Raw genomic sequence first — 14,044 nt, 5'->3', positions numbered from 1 at the left:
GGCTGCTTCTTTCCAGTCTCCGGGGTTTTCCCGGGGTCGGTTCTTCCAGCGCATGCAGCCCTTTCGGGGGGCCCGTCGGGGGGCAGGGAATCCCTCCGCCGGTTCCCCCGCTTCCCGTCCTGCACAATGACGCCTTGCCGGCGCCCCCCTTGGTTCCGGTGGGGGCCCGGCTGCGCGACTTTTTTCCCAAATGGGCCGAGATCACGTCCGATCAGTGGGTCCTGGAGGTGGTGCGGGACGGTTATGCCCTGGAGTTCGCCCGCTCTCTGCCGGATTTTTTCCTCGCTTCTCCATGTCAGACTCCTGGGAAGACGCTGGCGTTTCGCCAGACCCTTCAGCGCTTGCTAGATCTCAGGGCAGTTGTTCCAGTGCCCCCTCCGGAGTGGGGCACGGGCAGGTACTCCATTTACTTTGTGGTGCCCAAGAAGGAGGGGACTTTTCGGCCCATCCTCGATTTGAAAGGGGTCAACAGGGCTCTCAAGGTTCCCTCTTTCCGTATGGAAACGCTGCGGTCGGTCATTCTGGCGGTTCAGCCGGGGGAGTTTCTCACTTCTCTCGATCTGACGGAGGCCTACTTGCATGTTCCTATTCGGGCCTCTCATCAGCGTTTCCTGCGCTTTGCGATCTTGGGTCGGCACTATCAGTTCTGTGCGCTTCCCTTTGGGCTGGCCACGGCTCCCCGGACGTTCACCAAGGTGATGGTGGTCGTCGCGGCAGCCTTGCGGGCGGAGGGCATCCTGGTACACCCCTACCTGGACGACTGGTTAATTCGGGCCAAGTCGTTGCAGGAAAGCTCCCGGGTTACGGCTCGGGTGGTGGAGTTTCTCCGGTCGCTGGGCTGGGTGGTCAACCTTTCCAAGAGTCGGTTGGTTCCGGCTCAGCGTCTGGAGTACCTCGGGGTGCTGTTCGACACCTCCTTGGGGAAGGTCTTCCTCCCAGAGGCCCGGGTGAGCAAATTGCAGTCTCAGATTCGCCTGCTTTTGGCGTCCCGGTGTCCTCGGGCGCGAGATTTCCTCCAGGTCCTGGGGTCGATGGCGGCGTCCCTGGACGTGGTGAGGTGGGCGCGGGCCCACATGCGTCCTCTCCAGTATGCTCTGCTCCGGAGGTGGTCTCCCCAGAGGCACGGGATGGATGTCCCGGTTCCCCTGCGAGGCTTGGCGCGCTGCAGTCTACGTTGGTGGCTCCGGACCCCTCACCTAGTTCAGGGGGTGGGTCTGGATCTTCCGCAGTGGACGGTGCTCCTTACGGATGCGAGTCTCCTGGGTTGGGGGGCCCAGTGCCTGGGTCACTCAGCTCAGGGAACCTGGTCCACGGAGGAGGCCTCCTGGTCGATCAACGTGTTGGAGACCAGGGCGGTCCGGCTGGCGCTGTTGGCTTTCCACTCCCTTTTGTTGGGCAAGTCGGTCAGAGTCCTGTCGGACAATGCTACGGCGGTGGCTTATGTCAATCGTCAGGGGGGCACCAAGAGCACTCTGGTGGCGCAGGAGGCGGCTCGGCTCATGGTTTGGGCGGAGTCGCATCTTCTGGACCTCTCGGCCTCTCACATTGCCGGGGTAGAAAACGTTCAGGCGGACTTCCTCAGTCGTCACTTCTTGGATCCGGGAGAGTGGTGTCTCGGCGCCGAGGCGTTTCAGTTGCTAGTGCGTGCTTGGGGGCAGCCCCTGATGGATCTGATGGCTACAAGTGGCAACGCCAAAGTACCCCGCTTCTTCAGTCGTCGCAGGGACGGTCTGGCCGAGGGTCTGGATGCTCTGGTCCAACCGTGGCCAACGGAGGGGCTGTTGTATGTGTTCCCTCCTTGGCCATTAGTGGGCAGAGTACTGCTTCGCATTGTTCGCCATCCGGGGCTGGTGGTCTTGGTGGCTCCGGATTGGCCTCGTCGTCCGTGGTATGCGGATCTGGTGAGGCATCTGGTGGCGGATCCTCTTCCTCTGCCTCTCGAGTGCGATCTTCTGACGCAGGGTCCCATTCCCATGTTCGACCCGTCTCCCTTTTGTCTTACGGCTTGGCTCTTGAAAGGGGCCGCCTGAGTAAGAAGGGATATTCCGACAAGGTGATCTCTACACTTTTGGGGTCCCGGAGGCTTTCTACCTCTCGGGCTTATGTACGGGTTTGGCGTCTTTTTGAGGAATGGTGCCGAGCGCGGGGAGTGGTCTCCTTTCGCGCTTCTCTGCCTAACATTCTAGAGTTTTTGCAGGATGGCCTGGATAGGGGCCTGGCCTGGTCTTCTCTTCGGGTTCATCTGGCGGCCCTGTCGGCTTTTCGGGGGCTGGTGACAGGTCAGCGTTTGTCAGCCATTCCTGATGTGATTCGCTTTCTTAGGGCGGCCAAGTTGCTCAGGCCTCCCATAAGGCCCTCGATTCCCTCTTGGGATTTCAATCTGGTTCTCTCTGTTCTAGTGCGCCCTCCTTTCGAGCCGTTGGATGGCTGTTCGTTAAAGGACCTTACGCTGAAGTCGGTCTTTTTGGTGGCCATTACTTCCGCTAGACGGGTGTCGGAGCTACAGGCTTTCTCTTGTAGGGCTCCCTTCCTGGAGTTTTCGAAGGAGCGGGTTGTTTTGCGGCCTGTTCCTTCCTTTCTGCCGAAGGTAGTTTCTCCTTTTCATGTCAATCAATCGGTGGTCCTCCCGGTCTTGGGTAGTCGGGAGGGTTCTTCTGAGCAACGTCAGCTGCGCAAGTTGGATGTCGGTCGGGTCCTCCATGCTTATGTGCAGCGGACCCGGGATTTTCGGAGCTCCGATCATCTCTTTGTGCTTCTGGCGGGGCCTCGTCGGGGGGCTGGCGCTTCTAAGGCTACTATTGCGCGCTGGATCAAGGAGATGATTGCTTCCGCTTATCTTCTGAGTCAGAAGCCGGTTCCGGAGTTTCTCAAGGCTCATTCCACTAGGGGTCAGGCGGCTTCTTGGGCTGAGTCGTCGCTCGTGCCTCCGGTGGATATTTGTAAGGCTGCGGTTTGGTCCTCCTTGCATTCATTTGTTCGGCATTATCGGGTAGATGTTCAGGCGCGTCGGGACGCGGTGTTCGGTGAGCGTGTTCTGGTATCGGCCCTTCGGGGGTCCCGCCCGTGAGAGGGACTGCTTTGGTACGTCCCAATCGTAAAGTTAACCTCTACTGGTCTGGAGAGTGCTAAAGAAGGAGAAATTAGGTTCTTACCTGCTAATTTACTTTCTTTTAGCTTCTCCAGACCAGTAGAGGTCCCCACCCTGTCTGTTGTTGTTGTTGTTGGGGCTGTTGCGCGGGCAGTTTTTGGTTTTTGCTGCGGGTTCTAGTATTTTTCTAGGGCCGGGGAGAATTGAAGAACAGCGGCTGTGGCTCGGCTGGCTTAGCTGGCGAGCTGTGGGGACCTTCTTCCTTCGGGAATTTCTCCTCTGCATTTTCCAACAGCATTTTTGGGTATGTTATTTGTTACTCCTTTCGGAGTATTGTTTTTTCTCTCTGTTGTTTTTCCAGTTCTTGGTTCTGCTTGGCTATTCGGCAGACTGAGGGAAATAGAGAGGAGGGGCTAGGATATACTGTCCCAAAGTTTTGTTTTCAGTCTCCACCTGCTGGTCATGATTAGATATATACCCAATCGTAAAGTTAACCTCTACTGGTCTGGAGAAGCTAAAAGAAAGTAAATTAGCAGGTAAGAACCTAATTTCTCCTTTTGGAGGTTTCTTAGCTTTTTTACTGAACTGATGGTCCTGTGAGCCGACATCAGGCGGGAAGGCACCAGCGCATGCAGGTTACGAGCAGTCTCAAGACTTTGAAAATTCTTAGTGACAGTTCACTTTTTCACTGTCTGTACTGGGCTCCGTGGATGACGTCACCCACACGTGAGAATATATGCCTGCTGTCCTCAGATAACATCTGTTATTGGTAAGTAACCAATTTATCTGCCATCATTACAGTTACAATGTTACAGTTGCTATATCATCCTTAACTCATGAACCTTCTTAGCGGAGGGACATCATGACAGTGCTCTCACCCACTTCTTGTACACAGCCATCTCTTTCCTGGGAGTCGCAGACCACAAGGTAAAACTCTTCTTGCCATTTGGAAGCTGTTATATGAAAAAGGATGAAGCTAAATACTTATAATCCAGGAAATGTGAGCATAGTTTGGAAGATATGTATCAAATCATTGTTTAAATCTAAGTTCCTGGAAATTCATAAAGGTTTGTTTTATGTGATATGTGCCCATAGAAAAACATATTCTTAGAAGCTGCCAGATCAGACTCCCTAATCATCCCTAGGGCATTCTAAAGTCTGGCAAATGTGGCTGCAGTTAGCTCATCCTTAGAGACTATAATCCATTAATTGTATTATTATTAAAGACTGTAGTGTAACAAATGTTTCTGTGCATTGCAGCATGTCACTTCACAAAATATTTTTTGTTTTTGTTATGAATAAAAAACCAAAGGCGGGTCTTCAGGACATTTGGAGCATTGAGATTAAGCATCAAATTACTGCGTCTCAATGGCCACGAATTTGGTCTTGGAGGATGAGTTGTACAATGTCGGCATCTATGAAACAAACTTGGGTTTTTCTGTTACATAGAGCACTCTGGACCCCTGTTCATTTACAAAAATTATATGGCTCTAAGTCTAATAGATGTTGGCATTGTCATTTCGAAGCAGGGACTTCAAATCATTTATTATTCTATTGTCTATTTATTTTGGCTTTTTGGAAATCGTTAGGGGGCCAAATAAATTGTTTTATTAGAAAATCCGGTGGCTTTATCATATGATACTATATTATTTGGTATGTCAATGAGGAAGAAAAGTCAAATTTCTGCAAAAAATAATAAGCTATTACTTATTATGACAGGAGTCGCCATTCAACAGATTACATTTAATTGGAAAAACTGGAGTAGATTAAATTACAGTTTCTGGTGGAATTCACTGTCATATATCCAAGATGGAAAGAACGTTAGCCACACAGAAAGGAAATTTTAATAAATTTCAGGAGGTTTGCGGACCATTAATAAAATATTGTAATGAGTAAATATCATTTTTCCCTTATTGGTACAATTGCAAAGTGGGGGGAGGGAATTTTAATCTTATATTAAAGGTTTGGATCAATAGAAATGATAATATATATATATGATATATGTACTCACGTATGTAATAGTAGGGTTGGGAGGGAGGGAGGGTTTTAATATTACTAATTTAAATTGATAATGATAGATAATCAAGTGATATAGCATAAGTTCAAATGTTATTTACTGAAGCACTTGTAAAATGTAAAAATGAATAAAGAATTTTAAAAAACCCCACAAAATATTTTTTGGTATTAGTGGATAAGGTCCACAAACAGTTGTAGACAATAACTTTTTATTGCACTAAATTCAGTACTTTTTAAACTTGTTTTTCAAAGGTATACTCCCTTCATCATGCAAGTGTAAAACTCACCAAAGCATTTTGCAATAAGCTGATGAAAGATGGCTGTCGAACACTAGTCACAAACAAGCTATTTGGTCCAATAAAATACTATTGCCTATAGCTGGTTTTTTTTACCTTTTATTCCTGTATGTCTAAGTTGACTAAAACAGCAGTCACACCATAGTGGGAAATTAATTGCAGACTTGCTGCTTTATGTGCCTAGCTTTCTGTGTTGCACATGAGGGAGCCGATGGTTTTGGAAACAAATCAGATTCTCTGCTAATGAGGCATCTGCTTTTTCCTCTTGCTTATAGGGTGGTGTACTTCTGCTTGTGCTGACCCTGTGCTGCAATGCTGGTTTCCACACGGCCTCCAGAAAACTTTCTCTAGACATTGGTGGAGCCAAGCGTCTTCAAGCTCTTTCTCATATTGTTTCTGTCATCATCCTGTGCCCTTGGGTCATCGTGCTTTCTGTAACCACTGAGGTAACAGCTTGTCAAGCATAGGCTGCTCGGTATGCCGACAGTAATTTTACTCTGGTTTTAAAACTGTGAACGTTTTCAAGAAATGCAGTTTGAAACAGTTTTCCCCGAATGCACACATGACTGGTCAGTGGAGCCTGACATTCTTCCCAAGTGAAAAACAGTGTTCACATATGTATGAATTTATTTAAAGAAAAATGTATAAACTTCTTCCCCAATTTAGATTCAACTAAACTGGTTTACAATTATAAAAACAAAAATAATTGAACTCATCAACATAATCTGTACTTCTAAGAGATGAATCAAACAAGGACAAACAAATACTAAAAGAGGCCAGTTGTCTAACCCTTTATAGATAAGGAAACAAGAAGGCTTTGACCTTCTTCCTGAAAGCCAGTAAGTTCATTTCAAGGCGTATCTACAGTGGAAAACTATTTCATGGATGAGCACAACTATGGAAAAGCCCTGAAATATAAACAGAATTGTTAGATGACCTCACTGTAGAGATTTCCAAAATTGCTCCCTGACGACTATGGATCCCTTCCTAGCATATACGAATTCATTTTTCCCATCAGATTTTGACACACTATGTGAGAAGCAAATTCGAGCAGTGTTTAATAGATTTTTCTTGTGTGGGTAGCCAATGATGTTTAACAAACAATAGCCTTAAACTGGCACATTTATCACTCTTTGTAATCACTTGCTCAACAATCAGTATCCAAGGTACAGCAAAAGTGAAGTTTCTCCAATATAGAGAATGACATGGTGGTTGTTACCCGTGGCTAGCCGCGGGTAACCCGCCGAAACGGGGAAAGAAAAATAGTAGTCGCTGTGGGGACGGGGACAAGGCTATTCACCGCCTGTGGAGCAGTGAATGGTCTTGTCTCCGCAGTGAGGCATCAAGGATCGCGCGGTCCAGCAGCCCCCACCTGCCCGATCGCAGCGCTTAGCCAGCTCCCTCCCTCCACCTCACCTTTTATGCTGTTTGCCGGCTTTCTTTATCCCGAGCTGCAAGCGTTCAAAAAGCCGCGCATGCATGGCTGCGCGAGTTGATCAATCTTCTCCTCTGACGCAACTGGAAACAGGAAGTTGCAGGAGAGGAGAAGATTGATCAACTCGCGCAGCCGCAGATTTTTGAACGCGTGCGGCTCGGGAAAAAGAAAGCCGGCAAACAGCATATAAGGTGAGGTGGAGGGAGGGAGCTGGCTAAACGCTGCGATCGGGCGGGTGGGAGCTGCTGGATCGCGCGTGTTCCCGACTCACACTAGGAAGCAGGGGTGAAATGGAAAAAGATTCTGGACCAAAGGGATGAAGAGGGAAAGAAAGAAACCCACAGCAGGAAAGAAAGGGGAGGACAGGCAGGTGAGCCAGATGCTGGAAGCAGGGGGGGGGAGAAGAAAGAGGGAGAAGCTAGATGGGGTTGAAAAGAAGAGACACACTGGTATGGAAGAGGAAGATAGGGGAAATCTGGACCCAGGAAGGTAACAGAAAGAGGGGAAATGTGCATGGGGCATAGGGACAGAAACATAAAGGGGACATGCCAAGGGGATGGTATATGGACACAGGAGGGGGGCAATGCCAGATACATAGGGGAGATATTAGAAATGGGGAAAATAGGAACACAGAAGTGAGATGGTTTGTGAGGATGGGACAGGGACTGAGCTTGCAGGCTCCAGCGGTTTGCACAAATTACATTGTAATGTGCCACGAAAATAAGAGGGAGGGAGGTAGATAGATAAGCCACGCAAGAGGAGCTGAAGGGTTGTAGAAAGGAACAGATGGTGAAGGAGGGAGGGAAGGGTGGTGGTAGAAAGGAATAGAACAGACATTGAAAGAGGTAGAGAGGAACAGACCCTGAAGGGAAATGTGGAAGACAGAATGAGAAGATGCTGGAAGGGAAGAAGACAGATGCTAGACTATGGGGGAGCGGAGGGAAGAAGATGGGTGCTAGACCAATTGGGGAGGGGGGGTGAAGGGAGAGGCACAGTAACAGCAAATGGAAGACGCAGAGAGAAGACACACAGTGGATGGAAGGAATTGAATGAGAAGATGTGGAAAGCAGAAACCAGATAACAAAGGTAGAAAATAAAATTCTATTTATTTTTTGTTTTAGGATAAAGTAGTATATTAGTTGTGTTGATAAAAATTTATAAACAAAACCCTGCCAGCTGAACATCTTTCTTTAGTTCAGCAGCCAGAACTTTGATTTATAAGAAAGGAATAAGCTAAATATTGCAGTACTAAGGCTTATATGGATGCTGCGGGGACGGTGACGGGGCGGTGAATGGGATGGCAGTGACGGGGCAGTGAAGGGGATAGCAGTGACAGTGCGGTGAATGGAATGGCGGGGACGGGGCGGTGAAGGGGACAGTGGGCCGGAGACGGGGCGGTGACAGAGACAGATTTTTTTCCCCGTGTCATTCTCTACTCCAATACGCAGGTATAACTTCACTCTTGCTGGACATTGGATACTGATTGTTGAGTGAGTCAGTATTTGGTGTTATCTGTTTGGCTATCTTTTAATTGTTCTTTGTATGGATTACATTGAATGACCCTGATATTGAAACAAGGACCGTGTCAGGTCCTTCAGTTAATGGAAGTTTGACTACTCAGGACTTGAAAGCCCCTTCTGCTCTTCTTAGTTGTTTTATACTTTGATTCCCTCTCTATATGTAAAAAGTTATTAAACAAGAGAGTAAGGATCCTTGAGAGAGCCCACACTCCATCTTCTGGGTCATGAAGAACCGATATCTCAGCCTCACCCTTCATCTCCTGTACAACAAAAATGTTGGGTCATATCTGTAAGTCCAGTTGTTTATATCTGTTAAATAATAGTATATAGTTTATCAAATAAAAAACACTTGATAGATCTAGTATAACAAAACTGTCTGATTCTTGTCTAAATCTTAATAAATGTGATTTGAACACAAAAAGGTATCCACTAATGTGTCTTCAAATGTCCTTCAGTTGACACCAGTGCCCTGCTTACCTCCTGGAGGGTCAGATGAAAAACAACATAACATCTGAAAAAACCGCATTGATTGAGCCAGAAGCCTGCTTCAGGGGACCATGCTGCTGGAACAAACATCATCAAATGGATTCCATCGCAGCTAAATCGCACCATCAGTTTACTGTGATTACTAAGATCTCACAACTTAGACCACAATTGCCTTCCCTTACTTCTTCAATTTTATCAAACAGTCACACAAGCAAAGTAACCCACTCACACTTCCCAGATCCAGTGTACAATTAATAATAAAAAGTTACCCTTGAAGGTTAAGGGTTCACCAGTGAGGAGAGACTGTTCATAATTGAAAAATCCATCCCTGTTTATGTTGGATCAACTTGCAATCCATCACCTCCTTGAGTAGATGGAAATAATAATCACAGTCTTCCAACAGTTCAAATCAATTTTTATGTTCAGTACAATATGACACTAAAGCAGCATCTACCCGTTTATTATGGATGCAGCTCCTCTTTTCAGTCATCCATGACCAAATCATTCTTTTAGACTTGCCAATATATATCAATTTCATGGGCATATCATAGCCAGGTTAGAAGTACAATCACAGGTAAATGAAAATGTTCTATAACCTGGAACAAACCAGGGGACAAATAGTGCATACACAGCATACGAAGAATCAAAACAGTGGGATTTTACCCAACAACTTTTGTGATATTAATGATGGATAGGAATGCTATAAGGTCCCAAAGTTTGAGTTGCCTGTTAAATGAAAACAAAAGAACATAATCAAAAATGACCTCGTGTTGTAAAATGTGCCAATATTGTTAAATACTTTTTTATACCTCATTAATAAAAGATAAAACATACATCCTACAGTTCATGAAACCTATAAAAGTTCATGATTGGCCAAAAGAGCTCTCTTGAATGTTGATTTAACATAGCTATAAAGATAACCTTTGTGAAAGAATAAATAGTTGGATCATAACACAAGCTTGAATTTATGTTTTCTTTAATTCAACAGATGAGCAAACCAGCAAAGGCAGAAAATTTGGCTTACATGTAGATTCATCTTTAAATTCTGAGGATGATAGCTAGCAAAATGAAGAAGAGTATTTTCTGTTCTGGTGCATTTTAATGAAAACAGGAGCAGAAAAATGGTCATCATGTCTACAAATGATATCTAAAAAGGAAATAGATGCCACATCTGATACAAATATAAAGTGCAAATTAACACTGATTCAACCACTGGACCAATAAAAGACTAAAGGAACAAGTCAGGCATGCATGATTGAACATAGGCGTGACATCTATAATATCCAGATGGAGGCTCCATTAGTGTCACACTGTACAGAACATAAACATCAGCCTGAATAGTTATTTCCAGCTATTTAAGGTGGTGACTATGACTGCAAGTTGCTGCAATATGATTATAGGTAACTGTTTTCTCTTTATGTATTTTATAATCATAGATTTTATGTACTCATAAATCCTCTACATAGTTTTCTGATGAGTGGTAAAACTATCAAACTTGAAAATTGAACACGATTCTCTTGGGCTGAAATTCGATCTTGAATGGCCATGTTTTTATTTAATAGAACTGGAACTGTGATTGCATTACAGTAGTCCTTAAACCTGTCCTGAGGGACCCCCAGCCATTCATGTTTTCAAGATACCCCTAATGAATAGGGATCCGGAAGGTTTGCCCCCCACATTTCGCCCCCAGCAATTCGCCCCTCACATTTCGCCCCCCACATTTCGCCCCCAGACACATTTCGCCCCCACACATTTCGCCCCCCGGATGTTTTGCCCCCACACATTTCGCCCCCGCACATTTCGCCCCTGAGCGTTGGATTATGGCCCCCATCTTCTTTCTTCCTCCCTCCCCCCCCCCAACGCGGGACCCTGTGGCACCATCAGCTCTTACTCCCTCTAACGCCGGCCCTGCAGCTCCGGACTTCCCCACACCTGCTCTTCCCCCCCCCCCCCCGATCACTATTATTTTAAATGTTATGGCAGCCGCGGCGCTGTATCCATCGGAGGAGACTTCTAACCTCGGCCTGCCCCGGAACTCTTCCTGCAACAGCAACTTCATGTTCCTGCCTAGGCGGGTGGTGGCTGCAGGAAGAGTTCTGGGGCAGGCCGAGGTAGCGTTGGATTATGACCCCCATCTTCTTTCTTCCTCCCTCCCCCCCCCAACGCGGGACCCTGTGGCACCATCAGCTCTTACTCCCTCTAACGCCGGCCCTGCAGCTCCGGACTTCCCCACACCTCAGGCCGAGGTAGCGTTGGATTATGACCCCCATCTTCTTTCTTCCTCCCTCCCCCCCCCAACGCGGGACCCTGTGGCACCATCAGCTCTTACTCCCTCTAACGCCGGCCCTGCAGCTCCGGACTTCCCCACACCTGCTCTTCCCCCCCCCCCCCTCCGATCTATGACCCCCATCTTCTTTCTTCCTCCCTCCCCCCCCCACGCGGGACCCTGTGGCACCATCAGCTCTTACTCCCTCTAACGCCGGCCCTGCAGCTCCGGACTTCCCCACACCTGCTCTTCCCCCCCCCCCCGATCTATGACCCCCATCTTCTTTCTTCCTCCCTCCCCCCCCCCAACGCGGGACCCTGTGGCACCATCAGCTCTTACTCCCTCTAATGTCGGCCCTGCAGCTCCGGACTTCCCCACACCTGCTCTTCCCCCCCCCCCCGATCACTATTATTTTAAATGTTATGGCAGCCACGGCGCTGTATCCATCGGAGGAGACTTCTAACCTCGGCCTGCCCCGGAACTCTTCCTGCAACAGCAACTTCATGGCCGAGGTTAGAAGTCTCCTCCGATGGATACAGCGCCGTGGCTGCCATAACATTTAAAATAATAGTGATCGGGGGGGGGGGGGAGAGTCCGGAGCTGCAGGGCCGGCGTTAGAGGCAGTGAGAACAGCCAGCTGTGCACTTTGAATTTGTAGCCTGCCGTCGTGTCGGCAAAGAAATCGCCTGCGAGAGGAATAGTCTGACACTCAGGGGCGAAATGTGCGGGGGCGAAATGTGTGGGGGCGAAACATCCGGGGGGCGAAATGTGCGGGGGCGAAATGTGTGGGGGCGAAACATCCGGGGGGCGAAATGTGCGGGGGCGAATTGCTGGGGGCGAAATGTGGGGGGCGAAACTTCCGTGAACCTAATGAATATGCATGGGGCAGATGTGCATATAATAGAGGTGACAGGCATGCAAATCTGCCTCATGCATATTCGTTAGGGAAATCTTGAAAACCCAACTGGCTGGGGGACCCCTGGACAGGTTTAAGAATCACTGTTGTATTACTTTGAACATGTGAGAGATTGATAGTATTGAAGAGGTGAAGGCAGATAAAAGTTGTGTTTTTTCACTGATTTAAACATATAAGAGCTATTGCTAGCTGCAATATATGAGTGAATGATGATCACTTACACCATCACTAATGTGAAGTGATGGTGTAAGTCAGATGTGTTGATTTCCATTTGATATGATGTTTGCTCCTGTAACATGAGCCACCGAGATAGGCTTTTGACTGATATATTGCACATAGGTTTTCCTCTGTGTCTCCATTGTAAGAGTCCCAGTGAAGCCAAGCCAAATGCCAGTATCATTTGAGGGATATTTGTATTCACATTGATAAATGCTTTTTGCTAAACATAAGTGAACACTTTTATCATTTTGAAAGGATGTTGATTTACACATAAACGCTTTGTTATTTTAATTCATTGAGGTTCATTTTAAAAGCATCTAGTCTTATAAATGTCATAAGTTGACACTTGATGATTCCTGGAATGGGATCAAGCAATATGGATAATTTTGACTGCCGTATAAAACCACATTTGATGACAACTTATGCAACTATATTTTTTATAATGCTGGACTTGCTGCTTTGTTGTTTTTCAAACATCCAGTATTTGTGACAGAAGAATAGTCTCTCTTGCACTTCTTGAAATCGTGATGGTTGAACATTTGAACTATTGTAGTTTGAGGAGAAGAAATTTGTAACAGATCATCTTCTTTAACAGCACTGTTATAAAGGGATTCTGTTCTTAGCACAAACTACCTTGTAAAGTATTCATATTCATGTTCACAGCATGTATGTGTGCATAAGAGTTCACTTTTTTAAAACTCTGCATCATGTCATATCTTTCAAACCAGACACAGTAACAGGGAGCCTACCTTCCTTTATAGAATACTAGTGCAACTGGCCAAAAGTTGCTTATTTATAGAGCACAGTCACTTACACTAGCCCTATAGTTGGTGTAAACACCTGTGCCTAGGTGTTTGCTAGAACTGTTTGAATTATAGTATTCAATAATGTATGCATTTACTTGTGTGCCTCATCATATACATGTCCAGCAGCAAAGTAGATGTCAAATCAGTATGTGCACTTTTCCATTTATTTTTATAAGAGATCATTTACCATTTGTAAAAGTCATTTGCCACATAGTAACATAGTAGATGATGGCTGATAAAGACCCGAATGGTCCATCCAGTCTGCCCAACCTGATTCAATTTAAATTTTTTCTTCTTAGCTATTTCTGGGCAAGAATCCAAAGCTGTACCTGGTATTGTGCTTGGGTTCCAACTGCCGAAATCTCCGTTAAAACCTACTCCATCCCATCTAAACCCTCCCAGCCATTGAAGCCCTCTCCAGCCCATCCTCCCCCAAATGGCCATATACAGACACAGACCGTGCAAGTCTGCCCAGTACTGGCCTTAGTTCAATATTTAATATTATATTCTGATTCTAGATCCTCCATGTTCATCTCACGCTTCTTTGAACTCAGTCACAGTTTTACTCTCCACCACCTCTCTCGGGAGCACATTCCAGGCATCCACCACCCTCTCCGTAAAGTAGAATTTCCTAACATTGCCTTTGAATCTACCACCCCTCAACCTCAAATTATGTCCTCTGGTTTTAACATTTTCCTTTCTCTGGAAAAGATTTTGTTCTACGGTAATACCCTTCAAGTATTTGAACGTCTGAATCGTATCTCCCCTGTCCCTCCTTTCCTCTAGGGTATACATATTCAGGGCTTCCAGTCTCTCCTCATACGTCTTCTGGCGCAAGCCTCCTATCATTTTCGTCGCCCTCCTCTGGACCGCTTCAAGTCTTCTTACGTCCTTCGCCAGATACGGTCTCCATGTTCTGGTCTTGTCAGATTCAGACAAAAGTTTATGCTGTAAAGTATTTTCTGAAGTATGGATTGCAGGAGGCTCTTAACCAAA

At 46.6% G+C, this 14,044-nt stretch overlaps 1 protein-coding gene across 2 annotated transcripts in view; it reads left to right on the top strand.

The window, feature by feature from the left end:
• Window positions 1–14,044, top strand: part of SLC30A5 (solute carrier family 30 member 5) — a 121,124-nt gene that overhangs the window by 48,100 nt on the left and 58,980 nt on the right. For both annotated transcript variants that reach the window (XM_033929860.1, XM_033929869.1), the window contains 2 exons: window positions 3,939–4,015; window positions 5,676–5,846. In XM_033929860.1, coding sequence (XP_033785751.1) covers window positions 3,939–4,015; window positions 5,676–5,846 — 248 coding nt within the window. The remainder of the gene's footprint in view (window positions 1–3,938; window positions 4,016–5,675; window positions 5,847–14,044) is intronic.

Source organism: Geotrypetes seraphini, chromosome 1 (assembly GCF_902459505.1).
Source record: "Geotrypetes seraphini chromosome 1, aGeoSer1.1, whole genome shotgun sequence".
Lineage (NCBI taxonomy): Eukaryota > Metazoa > Chordata > Amphibia > Gymnophiona > Dermophiidae > Geotrypetes > Geotrypetes seraphini.
This window is presented reverse-complemented; position numbering and strand designations above follow the sequence as displayed.